Source organism: Peromyscus eremicus, chromosome 8a, assembly GCF_949786415.1.
Source record: "Peromyscus eremicus chromosome 8a, PerEre_H2_v1, whole genome shotgun sequence".
Taxonomy (NCBI): Eukaryota; Metazoa; Chordata; class Mammalia; order Rodentia; family Cricetidae; genus Peromyscus; species Peromyscus eremicus.
The window spans coordinates 18,630,179-18,651,815 of NC_081423.1; the positions used below are offsets into that span (position 1 = coordinate 18,630,179).

At 50.5% G+C, this 21,637-nt stretch overlaps 2 protein-coding genes across 6 annotated transcripts; one reads left to right on the plus strand and one right to left on the minus strand.

Annotated features, from left to right (window-relative positions):
* Positions 1 to 2,411: 2,411 nt before the first annotated feature.
* Positions 2,412 to 16,761, minus strand: Hagh (hydroxyacylglutathione hydrolase). 5 transcript variants are annotated; one of them, XM_059270341.1, is made up of 10 exons: positions 15,698 to 16,158; positions 15,243 to 15,503; positions 13,603 to 13,778; positions 13,042 to 13,106; positions 10,648 to 10,765; positions 9,583 to 9,691; positions 6,222 to 6,325; positions 5,778 to 5,879; positions 3,087 to 3,166; positions 2,412 to 2,669 (listed from the first exon to the last, which is right to left on the minus strand). In XM_059270341.1, exons 3-10 carry the CDS (start codon positions 13,708 to 13,710, stop codon positions 2,570 to 2,572), a joined length of 786 nt encoding a protein of 261 aa, XP_059126324.1. In that variant the 5' UTR covers positions 13,711 to 13,778; positions 15,243 to 15,503; positions 15,698 to 16,158; the 3' UTR covers positions 2,412 to 2,569. The 5 variants fall into 5 exon arrangements, with proteins under 5 accessions (XP_059126324.1, XP_059126325.1, XP_059126321.1 ...); XM_059270342.1 differs by lacking the exons at positions 15,243 to 15,503; positions 15,698 to 16,158 and adding an exon at positions 16,634 to 16,761; XM_059270338.1 differs by lacking the exons at positions 15,243 to 15,503; positions 15,698 to 16,158 and adding an exon at positions 16,303 to 16,473.
* Fahd1 (fumarylacetoacetate hydrolase domain containing 1) lies at positions 16,624 to 18,100 on the plus strand. The gene has a single exon (XM_059270343.1). It carries the CDS (start codon positions 16,871 to 16,873, stop codon positions 17,534 to 17,536), a length of 666 nt encoding a protein of 221 aa, XP_059126326.1. The 5' UTR covers positions 16,624 to 16,870; the 3' UTR covers positions 17,537 to 18,100.
* The last annotated feature ends 3,537 nt before the right edge of the window (positions 18,101 to 21,637 follow it).

A 21,637-nucleotide genomic window follows, 5' to 3' on the forward strand; every position in this document is an offset into this window, starting at 1 on the left:
GAATATTTGCCTGCCACGTTTGAGATCCTGGGTCCCCCTCCCCCCCATGCGTCACTTTAGTACATGTTCCAGTTTCACTTCCTGACTCATTTAGTATTTAGAAATGTTTATTGGGTTGTCCTTGGTTAGAGAACACAGAACACATTATATACTTCAGCCTCTGTGAGCTGGCATATGGTCTGAGACATGAGCTGTCCCAGAGACTGTTCATGGACATCTAAGTGATCAACACCATCTAAGACGTGAATAACACCAACATCTCCAGTTACCGTGGACGAGTCAGTCTTGGAGCCCAGGAACTGTTTTCTGCCCGTTCACTATAGTCCTGAGGACTCAGGAAACCACGACTGGGACAGATGACAAGGCCGCACAAGGCCGGACATGGCCACACAAGGCCGCAGAGCCTGTGCAGCCAGGGTCACCGACAGCGGCTGGGCTCCGTGGCCTTAAGATGTCGTGTCTCCCTCCATACACACACCAGTCTGACTATCAGCTAGACTAGAAATCAGAGACAGCGGTGCTCCCCTGCCTCTGATGCTGACACTGAGGGATGGACAGAGAGAGCCAGCCAGCCCTGAGTCTAGGTAAGGTGCTAGAGCCGCACCCCACCCCGCTGCCGCCCCATCCACTTCTTTATTCTTTCTTTTTGGTTGTTGTTGTTTTTCGAGACAGGGTTTCTCTGTGTAGCTTTGGTACCTGTCTTGAAACTCACTCTGTAGACCAGGCTGGCCTTGAACTCACAGAAATCCTCTTGCCTCTGCCTCCAAGTGCTGGGATCAAAGGTGTGCGCCACCACCACCCAGGCCCAGTTCTTTACTCTTGCCCTGGCCTTTGTTAGCCCTGAAGACACCCCCCACAGTGGTGGACAGGCCAGGAGAAGCCTGCCTCTCCCCTGGACAGACACCAACTACAAGTTCAGCTCATGAGGGGTGGGAACACAGAACACTGAGTACCAACTGTGTGTGGGGGTGGGTGGGGTGGGGTGGAAACGGAGCCAGGGCCCCAATGCAGTTTAAATGGCTACTTGTGTGACTTTCACCTCAATTAAAAGTAATTTGGTTTTGTTTTGAGATAGTCTCTTTATGTGGACCAGGCTGGCCTTGAACTCAGAGAAACACCGGCTCTACTGCCATGCACCACCCCCCAGATGTATACGCGTTCTGATTCCTCTCACTCAAGCCTGTTTCACCTCCCTCCTGTAAGCCGCTTCCCACACTTTCACACAAACACTACCTCTTGGGTGAGGCCTCCCCAGCCCGCAGATCTAGAAGGTCACAGTGAGCATGTGCTGCACATCTCCTGTCTCTCTGAAGCCCTGGCCCCACTGCCTGCTGTCACTCTTCCTTGTCCCTGGACAGTAAGGCTTGTGTCAACTACCTGCTAAGATCTCAGCGTCTGTTACCCCTCAGGTCAGGTGCCCAGGTCACCAGAGTGAGTGGCTGGGGTGAGCAGAGAGGGACAGAAGCTGGACATGCAAACCATCTTATTTAGGACTTGATGTTTCAGAGGGGGCATGCCAAATGTCCCCTGGGCTGGCCACACGGTGCTGGGTGGTGCAGAACATTTAAACACACTGGGCATAGCGCAGCAGCATGGCCGTATACACATTCTGGAGAAGACATCTGGGCTCTGAGATCTGCACACTGAGGCTCACAGAAGGATACCGCATTTATTTGGAGGCTGGTGGGAATCATGGTGCCTTAGAGCTATGGCAGGATTGGCCAAGCACACATGGTTTAACACTTATCGCACACGCCATCATGGGGGACAATCTGCAAGTTCCATTCCATGCCACCTCCGGGGAGAGAACACTGGCAGAATTAACAGCTCCACCCCACATGTCTCTAAAGAGGAACCGTGTGGCAGGGATTCAGGTTAAAACACCTGTGTCCTGATCCCTAGCAGGATAGAGTTTGAGGCGGCTGAAGGAAACAGGCCCCAGCAGAGCCAAGGGTAAGGTGAACTACAGCCTGGGGGCTCGGCCAGCAATGCGGACAGAAATGCGGACAGCAGGGCAGGATACACATGCCGTGACAGGCTTGAAGGACGCTGCCCTCACTCAGATCAACCGTCCCCTGGGGGTTTAGAGCAGGCACCCCAGTCTCAAATCCTTCCTCCACCTTCTCAGGGACCTCGGTGTCATGGGGCATCTGGGTCTGCTCTCTCCATTCTACCCACTCAGACCTAAACTACTTGAGCTGCCGTGTGACCTGAGCACCCAGAGCCTGGGGACTGGATGGGCCACAGAGGCTAGAGGAGGAGGGAGGAAAAGCCAAGCAGAGTGCTAGCTCACTTTCTCCCTGAAGAGGCAGGAAGCCAGGGTGGGATGCCCAGCCTCAGCCCACTCTAAGAAGCTAGTGCAAACCGATGTCAGGTGACCACAGAGACAATGTAGAGTCCATAAGCAGGGGTTATGGGAATAAATACTTTTAACCTTTTTCTCTTATAAATATGCATTAGAACATTTGATAACACAAGCTAGGGACTCTGGATTAACTTAAAATAAAAGCAGACTAGATCCTGCACGAGCAGCAGGACAGTCACTTAAAAGTCCCCGTCCCTGTGTGTCTCAGTCCCGTGGCACCTTGAACTGGTCCTTCTCCCTGCGGATGGCCCTCATGGTAGTCACAGGGTCCGTCTCACCAGCATGCTGCTGCACAGACTTCTCCCTGCGTAGGCAAGGGATAAGAACGGGCTGGAAGAGAGCCTGGGACAGCCTCATGCAGAAAAACAGCCCGGGCTAGGCCCAACAGGTCCTGCCGGCAATATGCAAATGCCCACCCAGCCCAGAGTCCCAGAGCTTCACGGATCCTTAAAGAAGCTCTCCAAAAGCCACCCCTCATGGGTCATGAGTCCCCCACATCCTTGCCAAGATGTCAAGAAAAGCGCATCTTCACATTTATGGAACAAAGCCTGCCTCTTGGGTACACTTAATAAAGTTGGGGTGTGAGGGTCAGGCCCATTCACTTCAGGCTGGTTTAGCCCTAGTTCATCTCTTTGCTGGGGGTGAACTTGGACAAAATCATAAAGCCATGAGCTACCACAGGAAGGGAAGGCCAAGAGAGGGCCCTGCCACACCATCTTACTTCACTCTCATGAAGGGGTTATAGGTGAACTCCTCTGCCAGGGTGGATGGCACCGTGGGCTCCCCGATGGCATACTTCTCCTGTAAAAGACGCCACTGTCAAACAGGGATCAACACGTCTCACCTTTCAATACCGCAGTGATCTTTAAACTCAAGTCTGTCTTAGAAAGCAGAGCGAGAACTGTCAGTGCAGACAGGCTGGGCTCACGGGAGGGACTAGCAGTTGTCTCCAGCTATGTCCCCAAGAGTAACTGCTGCCGCCAGTATGTTGCTCCTGCCTGTGCTGTCTCTGAAGGGAAGGGCAATCCTGTCTTCCTACGGTGAGCTTTATGTTTCACACAATAAAAGCACAATGCAAAGATGGCAAGCCCCCTCCCCACAAGAAAACTAGCATGAGGAGCCGTGATTGACTTGGGCTCTCAGCACGGAGTGTGCAGGGCTCACCCCCCTGCCAGGAGCTCCCACAAAGTCCCTGGAGAATGGCCAAGCAGTAGAGTGCTGGGGGGCACTGGCCACCACCTTGCCTGGGTAGCCTTGCTCCTGAGTGCCACAGCCCATGGCAGAGACAATGCTAACAGAGCTGAGGGAAATCTGAGTTTCCAAGCTAGGAGGTCTCCAGAAGCTCTTGCCCAACTATTGCCCGGCTAACATGGAGGCCTCAGGGACAGAGTGGAACAGCAGCTGCAGACCCCACATGAACCCTCCCTGCCTCCCTCCACACCAGGACACACACAGCCCAGGGTTATGAAAGGGACCAGTAGCACTGACGGTTGGCTAGCATGCAAAGTGTCAGGGACTACAAGGGTTCACAGGGGAACTTAAAACAGGGGGTCAAATTTTCAAGTTTTGAAAATCAGTTTAAGAGTTAAACATAACATTTGGCTATGCAATTCAGCAATTCCACTTTTAAACATATACCCAAGAGCAGAAAAGAAAAAAAAAGCATGAACAAAAGGATGCACACAAGCATTCACAACACCTTTATTCATAACCCTAAAAACACAGAAAAGCACACAGAGAGTTCACCCACAGACAATGGACGAACTCCTGTAGTGAGCCACGTAATACGGGATGTACTCAGAAACAAAACCAGCAGGGACAGGCCTCAAAATGAGGCTGAGCAAGAGCAGGGAGAACTGAGGGAGATCATATGATTCTGCTTTAGAAGCCTCTAGATAAGGGCAATTGATGGGGCTAGCGAGATGGCTCAGTAGTTGCTGCTCTTGCAAAGGACCTAGGTTCAGTTCCCAGCACCCACATGGGAACTTGTAACCACCTGTAACTCCGAGTCCAGGGCTTCTGATGTCCTCTTCTGGCCTCCAAGGGCACTGCATGCATGTGATACACATAGGTACATGCAGGTAAAACACTCATATACAAAAAAAAAATAATCAAAATAAACCTTTAAAAAGTGCCTTGCAGAGAAGAGCAGCAGTGTTCTCTAGCTTGACTAGGGCAGGGATTATGTAGATGTGCATTGTCAAAGTTCATCTGACTACAGATTCCATTCAGGGCATTCTCAGGCATGCAAATTACCCTTAAAGTTCAGTTTGTCTGGCACTGTGAGGCTCTGGGTTTGATCCCCAGGGGAAATAAGGAAACAAAATAAGTTGCAGAGTGGTATTATGGTATGGACAGTGGGCATACAGTGTGATCTTTATGTGAATATTAAATGCATACTCTAAGAATCAGGTATGAATATAAGGGGGGGGTGATGGTTTTGATATGCTGCCCAGGCAGGTCTTGAACTTGCAACACTCTACTTCAGCCTCTTAAGTAGGATTAGATATGTGCCACCACACCTGACTGAGCATTTGAATTTGTTGTTTTGAGATAGTCTCATGTGGCCCAGGCTAGCTAAGAACACACACTGTGGCTGAGACTGGCCTTGAACTCCTGACTCTTTTGCCTCACTTAGCCTCCTAAGTACTAAGATATGTCACCGTCCCAGGTTGAATTTTTTGGTTTTGTTTGTGTTTTTGAGACAGGGTCTCACTACGTAGTCCTGGCTGGTATGGTACTCAGAATGTTTATGTAGCCTCTGGCCTCAAACTTGTAGTTCTCCTGTCTCCCTCCCGAGTGCTGGGATTACGGTATGCTGGATTTTCTAGTACGACTTTGTAAATCCCTTCCTGAGTTAGAAAGGATGCTGGACAGGTATTTATCTTAAACCACAACACAACGGACTTAGACAATGAAGCACCACTTTCTAAACTTGGCAGCAGAAGGAGCCGCACCGGAACCTCCCAAGTATGCCCAGCTCTCACTAACGACATTTACAGTGAGTGACAGGGAAGCAGAGCCCTGGTGTCTAACACAGCCCTCAGCCCACTGCCTTGGGCTGTGCCGTGGTAGCTCACGGGTGCTGCCCTGGAGACAACCCCTTCAGGTTAAGATCCCCCACTGTCCAGGTGACTGCAGAAGCAGGTTCCTCACAGAGGGTCCAACTGACTCACTGCTTAGTATGTGGGGAATACAGCTGGACCCTGAGGCCAGAGCTCTGATGCTAACATGTAGTGTCCACAGGCCGCACTGGGCCCTCCAGATGGACTTACTGCATGACCAGCACTGAGTGGGTGACACCCAGCTGCCACCTCCTCTGCAGATAGTGCTGTGTCTGCATCCAGCCCTCGGGAAGGCACTGCACCATGATGGGCCCTGAGGACGCGCTCCAGGATTGGGTCCCACTCACCTTGGCCCAGGCCAGTTTCTCCTGGATGGCAGCATTGCTGGGTTCCACGTGGCGCGCAAACTTGAGGTTGTTTATGGTGTACTCATGGCCACAGTAGACTTTCTGAAGAAAGAGCCAACACCTGAGCTCTGAGTGATTAATCCACCCTTGGGAACCCTGAGGGCTCAGGGCCATGTCATGTCTCAGCCTGACGTGGCACCCCGTACAGGGCGCAACTAGAGGATACCACAGGGCCACACACAGATTAAGAACTAATAAAAACTGCTAGGTGATGGCTTTGCCTGCTTCCCCCTCAGCTCAGAGGTGAGGCCAGCAAGGGATCCACCACATACAGACCAACTGTGAAAGCAGGGACAGTTCCTGGGCCTGAAGAGTGGGTTCAGCCTAAGACAGAGCTGCTTCCTGGAGCATGTGGGGCCTTTGGAAAAGGGAAGCATGGCCTACTGTGTCTGGAGGGAGCCGACCCAAGACTTCGAGCAGCGCCTTGTACATCTCGTCTGCAGTTCCTTCATAGAACTTCCCACAGCCAGCAACAAACAATGTGTCACCTGAAAAACAATGGCAGTCCTTCAGGGCTAGCTCACACCCTGGCCTTCTGCACCTGGTGCTAACCCCAAGCTTATGAACAGGCACCAGAACATAACCCAAAGCCAACCACCACCACCACCACCACCACCACCACCATTAGGCATCTTCACCCAACATGGCACAAGGCCATCCACAGCTCTCCATTTGGCCGGCCTCCAGGTTCAACCACAGCCATTAACTCACTGTTTGGGCCTGAAACCCAAGGCACCCTGACCCACTCTCAGGGCCCTAGTCCCCCCACAGCTGAAATCATCACAAACCTAGTCCACTTCCCACCTCTTAGCAGCCCTCCTGGGCCCTTCTGGGATCTCGGGATGTCCCCTTTCTCCTGGCATCCATGTTCCTGATACTCTTTCCCTTTGTTGCTGGGATACCTGAGGCACCCCCTCCCTGGTCCCCAGACTAGCATTGCTCTTGGCCTCACCCTAGCATCAGTAGGACAACCTGGCTGCTTCTGTTCCCTACACACCCTGGATTTTCTACTGTGGCCATTTTCTTTTTTCTTTTTTTTTTTTCTTTTTTTTTTTGTTTTTGTTTTGTTTTTTTGAGACAGGGTTTCTCTGTGTAGCTTTGCGCCTTTCCTGGAACTCACTTGGTAGCCCAGGCTGGCCTCGAACTCACAGAGATCCGCCTGGCTCTGCCTCCCGAGTGCTGGGATTGAAGGCGTGCGCCACCACCGCCCGGCTGCCATTTTCTACTCATGGTGCGACTGTACACCTCGACTGCCCCTCCCAGGGTACCTGGCTCTGCTCCTGGGCCTCCCCGACTGCCTTGAGGAGGGATCCCAAACCTGAAGTCCTGAACACTTTCTGCCCAGTCTGTGCCCAGCCTGCCTATCTCAGCCGAAACAGGCCTTATCCCACACTACAGCTGCGGAAGATGCCTGGCCCTCCCACCACACCCTCTCAGCCATCCCCGTCTCCCCTCCCTCCTCCTGTCCCCCTCAGATCAGCTGGAGTGGCACCCAACAGTCCATTTCCTGAGCTCCCAACAGTCCATTTTCATCACTGGGCCTCACTGGTGATGCCAGAGCTCTCCCTTGTCCCAGAGCATACTGTACAGTCATAAAATGACTGAAGAAACCTCACCCAACATGCCAGGTGCTGCCCACCAACAGTCACAGAAAGTGCAGGACATGGTGGGGTCTACATCCATGACACTCGGTACCTTCTACCTCCCAGGACAGAGTCAGAGCCCCAGCCTCAGGCTCAGCTGGGCTCAGTGGAATGGCATCTGCCTAACATACACAAGGCCTTGGGTTCTATCCACAGCACGCTCAAATAGAATGGGGCTGAGGAGACAGGTTAGTTGGTAAATGCTTGCCTTACAAGCATCAGGACCTGAGCCCGATCCCCAGAACTCATGTAAAAATCCAGGCCGCCTACTCGGCCAAGTTCTAGGCTGCGAAGAGGAGGAAGTGTTGTCCTGGTCTGCTTTTCTGTTGCTGTGAAAGCCAAAGCCAACTTAGAGAGGAAAGAGTGTACTTCATCTGACTGCCATGAAGGGAAGTCGGGCAGGAACCTGGAGGCAGGAGCTGAAGCAGAGGCCATGGAGGAATGCTGCTCACTGGCTTGCTCAGCCTGCTTTCGTAAAGCACCCAGGACACCCCTGCCCAGGGGTAGCACTGCCCACAGGAGACTGGGCCCTCCCATAATTACTAATCAGGAAAATGCCCTACAGACTTGCCAATCTGATGAAGGCGTTTTTCTCAACTGACATTTTCTCTTCCCAGAACTCTAATTTGTGTCAAGTTGACAAAAAATTAACCAGCACAGCTGTACCTGGGGGATGACACCCTCCCTCTCCCTCTCCCTCTCATCTGCTCTTACAGACACTGACACAGACTTACGCAGGGCACACAGCCATGCCAACAGGGGAGGGCCAGCTCCACCTCAACCTGGACAGTCATAAGCTGAGGACCATATAATTATCAGCATCTTACCACAGCAGTACTGCAGTTCAGAAAAGCCCTACCGAAGCCACCAATCCCAGGGAGAGCATGGACGCACAGCAGAGATGCTGTGTTCATGCTACAGTTGGGGCAGGCTGTGCCTTAACACAAAAAGGGCCCAAGGCCTGAGCACGACCCACACACTGCCATGAGGAAGACAAATTCAGGTCAGGTGTGCTGGCTCACACCTGTAATCCCCACACTCAGGAGGCTAAGGCAGGAGGACTGCCACAAGTTCCAGACCAGCCTGGGCAACAGAGACCCCGTCTGAAAACAAAACAAGGTATCCCACCCCCCTCCTCCCCCACCCCTCACCAGTATTCTGCAACATGTTTAAAAACAAGCTCAGATTCCTGGGCAATTTCATGTTTACAGAACAGAGCTCCAAGTCTTCACCCAATTCCCCCTCAGTATTTATTTCTCCAGGGTTTCTCCCATCTGAAAGGGTGCTGTGACCTCATTAGGACATGCCGGCATGTCCCCCAGCCAGGCTCTGAACCCCCAGTGGCTGTCACGGGACAGTAGCACATCCTCACACACTACATCACAACTCTGAGAGGCAGGAGCCGGGCCCTCTGTGACACACTTGGCTCCCAGCCCCCAGCCCACCCAGACCATTTGAGTGATGTTGTTGAAAGGCTGTTCTGCTTCCCAGGCTCCCAATCAGCACCTGCACGGTTTTGTTTTTCACTTCACAAGGGGGAAATTCCTCTGATTTCTGGACAACACCTACTTGCCTGAATGTGAACCGCACACAAGGCCCCAGCATGTGGACCACCCACTTCTGAGTCAGGCTTCTGGCTCTGCAGGGTCCCTGGGTGCATGTCACCCAGGCCAGGACTGAGGTACTGCCTTGTGCTGGCCTAACCCAGATCACAGGGCTCTCTACAAGGCTGCAGGACGGATACTTGGAACCCCTGGGGCCTTCCTCAGCCAGCCCCCCTCCAACCCATGTCCATTTGTTGGCTGCTAGAGGATGAGGGTTGAGGCTGCAGGGTGGTGAACCTCGCAAATGGAGGCTGCCTCCCTCAAACACCTGATGCAGCAGCCGGGTGCACAGCAGCAGCCCAGACTCAGCTCACAGAGCACCCCTGCACTCTGTATCTGAACAAACCCCAGGCTCCATCCTGGAGGCTGTGGCTTCCTTCCATGGAGGGCTGGAGAAGGTGCAGTCTCTGCTTCTCTCCCAGGAGCGTTTCCTCACACAGCCAATGCCAAAGACAGTCTTCACATGACCCCCACCCCCACCCCCCCTCTCCGACTCACCTGTGAACACAGCAGAAGGCCCTGAGCTACCTGGCTTGCTCACAAAGTAACAGATGTGTCCCGAAGTATGGCAGGGTGTTGACAGGCATTTGACAGTGAGAGACCCCACCTGAAACAGAGGTGCCAGCATGAGCCTCGACCACCAGTAGCCTTTCTAGAACATCACAAGTGGCAGCGCTGCTATGACTCCCCTTCCTGATCACCTGAATACACTTAGTCCAGACATTCTACACACCCGAAGAGCATCCCAGGATATGGACAGGGAGGGGCCAAAGGATCTCTGCTAAGGTGGGGCTCAGGTCTGATGTGTCTGTTCAAGGATAAAACTCAAAGAGGCTAATTTTGTTTTTGCCTCCAGAACTGAGCCAAATCTAAACCAGACATTTTCTCAGAACAGATACTTCTTTTCTGACCACCTCCCCAGCTCTTCACATCAAGTGTTCAAACCTAAAGCTGACCCAGCAATGCAGACATCCCTCAGACACAGTCAGCAAGGTCGACACTCTTTCCACATCTGCACAGCCTCTCTCTGCTCAAGTTGCTCACATTCTGACCAGTTTTCCCAAATGTCCTAACTGCTGCATGTCCTAACAAAGGCGGATATCTCCACACAACTCCACTATCACATCCAAGAAGTCCAAAGGATCCCAGAGGCCTGATTGAAATTCTCCAGTCGACTCAGAGACCCACTCTGTAGTCTTCCCAATGTCCAGTCACACTTTGCAGTTGATTTTCTCACTATGCTCTGGGGTTTTTGTTTGTTTGGTTTTTTTTTTTTGAGACAGGGTTTCTTTGTGTAGCTCTGGCTGTCCTGGAACTCGCTCTGTAGACCAGGCTGGCCTCGAACTCACAAGAGATCCGCCTGTCCCTGCCTCCTGAGTGCTGGGATTAAAGGTGTGCACCACCACCGCCTGACTTCACTATGCTCATAAAGAGAGGACTGTTCAAGCAATGCTGAGACAGGCCTGGGGAGCCCTTGCCTCATCAGCCCTCTTTCCAAACGATGGCTGAGGACCTATCGTCCTGGCAGGGCCTCCCTAGCTCTCCCTGTGGCTCACTATGTACCTGCAGTGTGGAAAGGTGTGTGACTTTGTGCGTCAAGGCCCCAATGCGGTCATCACCTCCATAAACCTTCAGTCCAGGCTGCAGCTTCACCAGCTTCTCATTCCCACCAGCATGGTCCCTAGAAGTCAAACAGGAGGCCTGGGGTCACCTGATGAGATGGAGGGGCTGCTCGCTTGCCTTTAACCCCTGACCAAATGGAATTTTCACTTTGCCTATACGTTTTTCAGTAGAAACAGGCAACCAGGAACCACTTTTTACCTGCCATTTGGCAACACTGAAAACAACTTTTCCAGGTGTCCAGCACACCCCTGAACAGAGAAAGCTGACCATGTACGGCTAGAGAGTCCCAAGCATGGTTCCATGGAACCTGGAGAGGTCCCACTTGAACAGAAGCCTCATTTTTTTTTTTAAAGATTTATTTATTTATTATACATACAGTGTTCTGTCTGCATGTGTCCTTGTAGGCCAGAAGAGGGCACCAGACCTCATTACAGGTGGTTGTGAGCCACCATGTGGTTGCTGGGAATTGAACTCAGGACCTCTGGAAGAGCAGCCAGTGCTCTTAACCACTGAGTCATCTCTCCAGCCCTGAAGCCTCACTCTTACCACACCTCCTGAGGTGAGGGATTGGGCACCAAGGAGGGGGCGGGGGTTGGAAAGTTCTCCCAGGTAATCCAAATGTGCATCCCAGTTTCGGCCAACACAACTGAGCTATTCTGGGAACTTCTAGAACCATGATACTGCCCACCTGAGGGAATTTGCCACCACAGGACAGCCAGGGTGGTGGCACCTCCTAGGACCGGGGATTCCCACAGTTCCCCAGGGAGTCCTTTTGTAGAGGACAGGGCCATGGTACAGGCACAGATAGGAGTATCCCCACACTGTGGGTCCCCCTCAGCTCCAAGATGGGCATGGGAAACACCTGTCCCCTGTCAGTCCCTTGGATACTTTGCTCCAGAGTCAAACAACCCGTGGAACCGCAGGGCTGTGAGATAACAGGGAGGAGCAAGTGCCCCGGCTCTGCTCCACGGCCTCCAGGCCAGGGGTCAGGGGTCAGACACAGGCCAGGGAGGCCCATCGCCTCCTCACCTACCTTTTCAAATGTCACTACCAATAAGCAATAACACAACTTGATCGTCCTTTGAGCCGCAGGCCAAACCTGTGGCTCAGCCTTGGGCTTGACGATGACATAAACATGAGGAGGTGATAGAAAAAGCCAGAATCCTCCACATTTTCAGGAAAGAGGCATCTGAAGTAGTAGTTACTGAGGTGGAAGAGAAAACACCGAGTGTGGAAAGTGTTTGTTGGCTGCACGGCAGATGCCACCAGGTCCCCAAAGGTGGAAGTGTCAGCAGCTGGGAGCCCAGGGAAGGAGCCTCAGGAAACAGAGCAGCTGTAATGTGCAGCACAGGCCAAGGCTAAGGTAAACTCCCTGTCCCGGTGCTGAAGCCTCACTCAGGACCTCAGGCCTGGCTGAACCAGCCACAAAGACAGTGACTGAGAGGCACAGCTCCAAGCTTTGCTTACATCAGGGGAGTCAGTGGGAGCTCCCGGCTCTGACGTGCCCAAGACAGGGTCAAAGAAAAAGGCTCTGGCTTTCTTCATGGAGTCGTTTAGAAAAGAAAATTGAGAGCCTAACAAACATTTCTTCTACCTTTAAGGAGCCTTAAAAGATCCAAAAAGCAACTTCTAGGCCGGCCAGAGACCCTGGCTCAAAAATAAAAAACAAAAGAATAACACAAGTCAGGAACGAGACTTTGGGCAACACTATCCCAAAGCCCCAAATTCGAGGGCAGCCTGCGTCACAGAGTGAAATCCCATCTCAAAACACCAAAACCAACCATACAACAAAAGCCAATCGATACTTCTGGAAACACAGCCTTTTCCCCCCAAAAAAGTCGGGGTCTCACAGCCTGGAGCTCACTATAGACTGGTGAGCACTAAACTCACAGAGCCCCTACCTCCTCCATCCCTCCATTTTGTTGGGTTTTTTTGGTTTTATTTGTTTGTTTAAGAAATACTGATGCCTACCTAGTCTTCTTTTCTCTGACATGGATGGATGCCAACACCACTTCTTATGAGCCTAAGATATGTGAAAGGCAGCCACCGGGGGTCCTCCTGTGACCAGGGAAGCCTAGCCTTAAAGGGACAGCAGCGGACACTTGGGCCTGAGGGTCTGTCCCTAGCCTCTGTTCCTCGTCACACGTCACAATACCTTACCTGGAAGTTGCTGCATTAGCGGAACCCAGAGGTCAGGCCCAAGAGGAAGAAGGAAGGAGCCTTGCTGTGTTTTTAGAATCCTTCCCTGCTCAAGGGTCTGCCCCTTCTGTGTACAGTGACTTCCCGGTGAACAGCAGGTCCCACCCACAGGTACATGCACAGCCTGGCACTTACCAGTGGTGGTGAGTGGTGAGCACTGTGGTCAGCTTTACACGGTGCTTTTTCACAGTTTCTATAACCTACGGGCACAGGGGAGGCAAAGTAAAGACTCAGTCACACTTCTGGTCCTGGTTCACCTGCCTGCAGAGGGGTGCCCAGCCTCGTCCCACCCCGATGACTGACCACATTCCAGACAACAGGCGCAGAAGCATTTCGTTTCTCTCCATCAACCTAACTGTTCTGTCCCACCCACAACCTCCCTGAGCCCGGGCACCTCTGACTGAGGTCATTCACAGCACTGGAGCAGAAGCATGGCAGATGAGTAGGCTCTCAGGATTCACACCCGTCCAGGCACAGAGGTTTAAAAGTGTGTGTCAGGCTTGCCGCAGAGGCCTGTGGTCTCTCCGACCCTTCTCACTGCCCCCTCTACAAGCATCTGGACACAACTTTGTTTTGAGTGAACTAATTTCCACCCAGCTTCCACAAAGCTGTAAAGTCCCTGTGGCTGTAACCCACGTGGACGAAGGCAGGGTGCTGGCTGACAAGGCACAGGGAGCCAACAGGAGCCACACACACCTTCTGGGGTTGCACTGGGTCTACAACGGCAGCCTCCTGGGTGTCCTCATCAATGACCAGGTACATGTAGTTGTCAGTCAGGGCAGGCAGTAGCTCAACCTTCATCATGTCTTGCTCCACAGTCAGACTCTTTCTGAAATCTGTGTGATACAGTAAGATTCCCAGCAGGGCCTGACCTGAATAAACACACAGGAGAAGGGGTTGGGGATTTAGCTCAGTAGTAGAGCGCTTGCCTAGCAAGCGTAAGGCCCTGGGTTTGGTCCTCAGCTCCAAAAAACAAAACAAAACAACAACAACAAAACACACAGGAGGAAGCTCAGTGTTCTGCAAGGACAGCTTCCCGAGACTTCAGGGTACCATACCCCTTCCACCCAGGGCTTTGACAGCTGCCTTTTCCAAGCTCCTGTGAGGGAATATGCCATTTCACCACATCCTCCAGGAAAGCAGAGGCTAAGTAAGTCAGCCCGTCGCAGATACGAAATTATTATTTTGGGTTTTTTGAGAGAGGTGTTTTTTAGGTTTTGTTTGGTTGCTTGCTTTTTTTTTTTTTTAAATAGTTCTCCCTCTATATCCCTGTATAGCCCCAAACTCACTGTGTAGTCCAGGCTAGCCTTAAATTCAGCAATCCTTCTGTCTCAGACTCTTTTCTTTTTTTTGGCAGTGGAAGGGACAGAATCCCAGGAGTTCACACACGCAAGGCAAGTGAGCTACACTTCAAGCTAGACTTGGAATCCTGCTATTTCTTTTCAAGAGGTCTTACAGGCCTTCCTACCTGCCTGTGGTGTGACTCAAACCTAAGGAAGGCAGAATGAGGCCCAGAGCAGAGCTGCTCACCCTCCAGTCACAGCTTTGGCACTAACAAGAGTTCAGTCCTCTGGACTTCCAACCGTTCTCAGGCCTCTCCCAGATGAGAAAACAGGATCTTATACTAAATGGCCAACATAATGGAAAACACGTAGTGCCAGCTCCTGAAAATAAGAAACTGGCTGAGACTCCAGCGTGAAGGACACAGAACGATTATTCAAGCAAGGACTGTCCTGGGGTGCACCGAGGAGGTTGAGGGACTGAGGGACAAAGGTACACTCGACTCCACCCAGTCGACAGATGCCAAATATTCTCAGCGGTAAAACTCTCATTCAACCTGAAAACACACGGGGCCTCCAGAAACGTTTTCTGTCTTGGCTTTAAAGAGGGGGAACCGCACAAGGTGGTAGAAGACAACGACATTCTGACTCTCAGGAACCCAGAAAACAACAGCTTTGACCCTGTGATAGACAATACTACCAACTCTAATAACCACGGCCAGCAAAACTAATCCAATGGTACTGTTTGTTTTGTGGTGCCCCGGGGGCCCCGGGACTTTACGCACACTAGGGAAGTGCTCTGTCACTGCATTCAACTCCATCTCTCCTTTTTGGCACAACAGCTGGGCATTTTCCAGACCCTTCTCCTCATGTTCAGCAGAATAAAGGTCTCTGTAAGATCAGGTTTCTGTAATCTCTGAACTCCCTAAGCCCTGGCACTGTCTAAACCCATGGGGGGCAGAAGGATGGAAACAGGTGATATGAGCCCGTTTATGTGTTTCCTGGCAGAACATTGCAAACACTGTATGGCTAAATAATATTGTTATTAGTGCTCACCCCACTCTAGGTCCCAAAAGAGCCTGATGGTAACCTGGAGAAGATTCGATAACTCCTGAAGAAGGAATTCACCCACCGAGGGCACCTCCAGCAACCTCTCTCCTAACCGCACCTAGCCTGACACTGCCCAGAAGATGCTCTCAGCTCCTTAGTTCACTAAAACTAGGGACATTTTGCTTGAATTGAGGTCAGAGCTCTGCAGCCTGTGTTCGAGATCAAATCCAAGGACACGTTTTGTTTTGCTCATAACATTCTTTAAAACTCAAGACTTTCGCCGGGCGGTGGTGGCTCACGCCTTTAATCCCAGCACTCGGGAGGCAGAGCCAGGCGGATCTCTGTGAGTTCGAGGCCAGCCTGGGCTACCAAGTGAGTTCCAGGAAAGGCGCAAAGCTACACAGAGAAACCCTGTCTCGAAAAACAAAAACAAAAACAACAACAACAACAACAAAAAAAACCTCAAGACTTTCAGAGAGTTAGTTGCCTCTTCTCACCGGGCGAGCTTCTGCAGCACCTAACGCTGAGCTGCGGACTCCCATAAGCGGCGCTGCCCAGCAGGAACTGTATCCTCGTCTAGCGCTGCGTTCAGCAGCGTCACTAAGGGGTATGAATTCCTTAACTGGAGAGACCTGTACTTCTGGGGTTCTCAACGAGCGGACTTCTTTCTTAGTAAAGATGGACCAAGCACTTTGAATCACAATTGCTTCCAAGTTCCCGGCTAGCTGGACTCGGGATGGCAAGCTCCGGGGTGCTGGCAACCCACTGTCGCCACATCGGCTGGACACCAAGAGGAAAAGCAGCTGGCTTAGAAACTGAGGTCGACCCCAGAACTGGAGTCCTACTCCGGCCGAGTAGGAGCAGATGCTCGCCCTCTGCCCCGGCCCTTGCCAGCGCCACTCGTCTATGCCAGCCGCCTACGCGACGGCCCTCAACACGCCGGGCCCCGCTTCTAGACCGCCCGGCAGCGCTCAGCACCTGCGCCTGGAGACGGCGAAGGCTCGCCCAACCGACGTCCGGCCTGCCAGCACCGGGCCGCGCCGCGTCAGCGCCCAGACACACTTACCCAGACCGCGGCGCGCGCAGGCGGCTCCCAGCGCTGACAGGCTCTGGACGCACCGCGGCCCGAGACCCAGCACCATGACCCACCGGGTGCACAGCCGGGTCGCGGAGTCCGCAACACCAGCGTCGTGGGCATCAACACTGGCGTTGGCGACTGCAACCAATCAGTGTCCTCCTCGCATTGCTCCCGACCAACCAGCTCCTGCACTTTACCTAAACGCCGCGCCCTCACTCCAACCGTGCCCGCCCATAGAGCGCACAGCCAACCAGGGGCTGTCTCGCGCCGCCGTGCCGCCCCCAGCCAATCAGCAGCTCCTGCCCCAAATGTTCCCCACCGTGCCCTGGCAGCCTTGGCCGGGAGACCGGGTCTGGAAGTAGGTGTAGACGGTGAAGGGAGGCCGAGCGTACGCCTCCTGGTCTCTTCCGGGCCGTTGCCCTCGCGCAGAGACCTTTAGCTGACCTCAGCGTCCAGCTGCTGCGCAAGCAAGGGTCGAACAGCGTCCTAAGGCAGCTGTCCCCTCGAGGCCGCCGTAGACCGGGGAGTCAACGGTCACGTGACGCAAGGTTGTACCATGGCTTCCTCCAAGCCACTGTCTCGCTTCTGGGAATGGGGCAAGAATATCGTGTGCGTGGGGAGGAACTACGCAGACCACGTCAAGGAGATGCGCAGCGCGGTGCTAAGCGAGCCTGTGCTGTTCCTGAAGCCGTCCACCGCGTACGCTCCCGAGGGCTCACCGGTGTTAATGCCCGCTTACAGCCGGAACCTGCACCACGAGGTGGAGTTGGGAGTGCTCCTGGGCAGACGTGGTCAAGCCGTCCCCGAGGCCGCCGCCATGGACTATGTGGCCGGCTACGCCTTGTGCCTGGACATGACTGCCAGAGATGTGCAGGAAGAGTGCAAGAAGAAGGGGCTGCCCTGGACCCTGGCCAAGAGCTTCACGGGCTCCTGCCCTGTCAGCGCCTTCGTGCCCAAGGAGAAGATCCCTGACCCTCATGCCCTAAGACTGTGGCTCAAGGTCAACGGTGAGCTCAGGCAGGAGGGCAAAACATCGTCTATGATCTTTTCCATCCCCTACATCATCAGCTACGTTTCTAAAATAATAACCTTGGAAGAAGGAGACCTTATCTTGACCGGGACTCCAAAGGGAGTTGGGCCAGTTAAAGAAAATGATGAGATCGAGGCTGGAATAGACGGGGTGGTTAGTATGAGGTTCAAGGTGGAAAGGTCAGAATACTGAATGTTCTTAAAGAGTGTCAAAAGAGGGAGACAGAAGCAAGTGGAGGTAACTAAATGACAATCTTAATGAAAATCTAACAATTATATGATGAGATTGCTAGGTCTATATCAAAGAAGGTGGATCCTTAAAAACAAACAACGTGATCTAAAAGGACTGGCATGGGATTAGAAATGGGAATAACCAAGGCAAAAGATATGTGATGCTTCCCAAGAGATGTGTTAAACTAAACTCTGAGGCTGTAGTTTTTGTCTCTAAAACTGAACTGAATAGACTTTTCTGTAAACCATTCTGAAGTCTATAGCGAAAAGACTTGAAAACTGCAAAGGAAAGTAATTCATTAATGATACTAACCTTTAGAATGCTGTTTATACAGAGCACTCCAGTTGATTCTTATGAGGGAAGGCACTTCGTCCCAGAATCAGATAAAAGTTTTGTTAATCGAGCAATTGGTGAAGTCCTGCCTCATTTACTTTGGTTATATATGTTGGGCTGTGGCTTCTGAATTTGGGAGTTAATTTTGAAACTGTTTTCCAAATAAACACTTATTTCTTGTGTGACCGAAAAGTGTACTTTCTTTCCCAGTGGGGGAGGGGCGCTTCTTCCTCTGGGGCTTCAGACTTTGACCTCCGGCTCCTGAGCACCGAGCTTTAACTTATTAACAGAGTGAACCAGTACCTCCATATCAATCAAAGGAAGAGGCCCTAGGAAACTGACAGGCTGGAAATGCTGCCTTTGGTCTTGCCTGCACCCTTCCCTGATTAAAAAGCCTGTCAGGATTCACAGCACAGCTTTCAGAGCCCAGTGGAGTCTTGTAGAATTAAGCAGAGGATACATAGTCTGCTGGCCCCTTTCAGGAGGTCTGTTATATCTCTAGTAATTTATCAGCACTGCTAGGCATTATGCCAACCATAGTTCATTCCATATTCCTGTGCATTTTGTGTTTTTTAGCAAAGCTGTGAGATTGGTAATGTTATGTGTCATCCTGATGACAATGTAGACTTAGAGGCTAGGGCCAAGTTGTAAAGAAATTGTCACAAACTCAGAACCTGAAGTTTTTTGTTGTTGTTGTTGTTTTGTTTGTTTGTTTGTTTTTCCCCGAGACAGGGTTTCTCTGTGTAGCTTTTGGAGCCTGTCCTGGAACTCACTTTGTAGACCAGGCTGGCCTCAAACTCACAGAGATCAGCCTGCCTCTGTCTCCTGAGTGCTGGGATTAAAGGCGTGTTGGGATTAACCACAGTGTAGGTTATATATAAGTAGTGACATATAAGTAGATATATAAGAAAATTTGAACATTTATTCTCTGAGCCCAAGGCCTAATTATGATTTATTATATTTGTTTAATAAATATGATTTTTTTAACAGAGTCTCATTTTTGTAGCTCAGGATGACCTTGAATTCATGATCCACCTGACCTAAGTTTTCCATTATTTTATCCTTTAGTAGTTGATTTAATTACTTAGCAGTCAATTAATACAGATGAGTTAGGAGTTTTAGATAAGAAAAAGGAACAAAACACCTTAAGGTTCATCTACCCAGAGAGTGCCAAAGTTAAACATTTGGTATAAATTCTTCCAAATCTGTATGTGGATATTATTATAAGTGGAATTTGCTTCCACATACTTTTTTTTTTTTTTTGAAATAGGGTTTCTCTGTGTAACAGTCCTGGTTATTCTGTAACTTGCTTTGTAGACCAGGCTGGCCTCAAACTCACAGAGATCTGCCTACTTCTGCCTCCCAACTGCTGGGAGGCACTATTGCCTGAACTACTTATTTTTTAAAGGCAGGGTCTCACTATGTAACTCAGGCATACCTCATAGTCCTCTTTCCTTAGTCTCCTGAGTGCTGCTGAAATAACAGGTATGTGCCACCACCACACAATTTCTAGCCTGGTTTTTACACTGCCTATTGTGACTTCCACTTCAGTCAGCACCCTCTGCAATATGGTTCTCATTGACTACGAAAGACTCTAGGTCAGTCCTCTGGTTTTAGACGTTAGGATTTGCTGGTGGAATCAGCACATTGTTAGTCCCTGATTCCTGTGGCTGGGTTCCCAAAGTCAAACATTGAGCTCAAAGGGTATATCTGCCCATATTGAAAGTGGACTGTTAATCTAGCTAGTGAGTACAAGGTCCAGCTGAGAAACGCCTACCAAGTTGACAGACCAATTAAGCAAGCTGCAGGCACAAGCTAGTGCTCCGAATGTACAGTGCCCTTGGGGTCGATGTCCACCAAGCAACAGAATGAGTTTTGTCACAAACATCTGACATCAGCATTACAGGTGTAGCACACAAAGTCCTTGGATGCAAGAATCAAAAACTGGATCCAATTCCCTCAATTCCTGAGCTGTTAAAATCACAATAACCCTCACACCCAGAAGATACATATTCCTTCAACTTATTTTAAATAATCTATGAAAAGGTTGAAGGATTCATCCAACGAAGTCAAATTACCCTTCAGTAGATTCAACAACTATAATTTTCAGAGGTGGAGAGATGAATCAGAGGTTAAGAGCACTGTCTGTTCTTCCAGAAGATCCAAATTTGACCCCCAGCATCCACATGGCTGCTCACACCTATCTGTAACTCCAGTCTAAGAGAATCTGATACCCTGTGATCTCCTTGGGTACTGCGTGCACATGGTGCACAGACATACAGGCAGGCAAAACACCCACACACATAAAACAAAAATAAAACAACACAAAATCGTTGGCCATTCTTAGTGGTGCATGCCTTTAATTCCAGCACTTGGGAGGCAGTGTGGTCTACACAGTGTGTTTCAGGACAGCCAAGAATACATAGATTGTCTCAAAACAAAAACCAAAGAATTGTCATTTGCTAGTCACACATAAGAAAGTAATTCTGCAATGTTAGTCTATGCAGATGTCTTGACATCTGTTACAAGTGATTTTTATTTTTTTAATGTATTGAAGCACATGCCTTTAATTCTAGCACTCAAGAGGCAGGTAAATCTCGGTGAGTTCAAATCCAGCCTGGTCTACTTAGGGAGTTCCAGGCCATCCAGAGCTACATAGTAAGACCCTGTCTCAAAAAATAATAAAAATTTCATTGGATATCTATAAAAAGTGAGCATTAGGCCAGGCTCAGTTTCACAGGCCTGTAATTCCAGCTACTCATGAGGATAGCAAGTTCAAGATCTATCTGAGCTATACAGTGAGTATACAGCTAGCCAGTGCAACTTAGTGAGACTGTCTCAAAATACAAAGTAAAAAGAAAAAAAGAAATAGAAACAGTGGAAAGTGGGGAAGAAGGCTGATGGGGATGTACTTAGTGATGAGGTGTTTGCCTAGTATTCATGAGGTCATGGGTTTGATCCCAGCATCATATAAACAGAGCATGCCTAGCACTCAGGAAGTGGAGGCAGGAGGATCAGGAGTTCAAGCTCATCCTTAACTTCATATCAAATTCAAGGCCAGACAACATGAGACCCCGCGTCACAAAAAAGAGAATATATATATATATATATATATATAGATAGATAGATAGATATATATCTATCTATCTATATATATATATTGATAGATAGATAGATAGATAGATAGATAGATAGATAGATAGATAGATATAGTACTTGCCTATCACCATCATGTAGAAAACTCTAGGTTCCATCCCCAGTACTGGAGGGGATTATTTTTAATTGGTGTATCTTCTTCGAGCATGTTTCCCAGAAGCAGAGCATAAGATGGGGATTGTTGTCCAGGTAACTTTTTCAAGGGGTACTCTCAGGAGGACAGTGAAGGAACTAGAAAGGGCAGAGAGCAGCACCTATGAAGCAGGTGGGAGAGAACTGGAATGAAACCCGGGGCAGATGACTCCCATTGGAGAGAGCACTAAAGTAGTCTGCAGGGTCCTAGTGCACTCTGCCTCCTTCAGGGCCTCATCAGGCATCACTGCTCCTCACAGAACCTAGGAGATCTCTGCAAACTTGGAATTAATGGGAGGCAGGTGTGGGGCAACATTCTCCACAGGTTTAGTTTCTGATACTTAAACTGTTAGACACAACAAGACAAGGACTAGTTTTCAAACACAACATTGAACTCTTATTCTTCAGGGGAAAACAAGGCTATGAAACTGATTAGCTGGT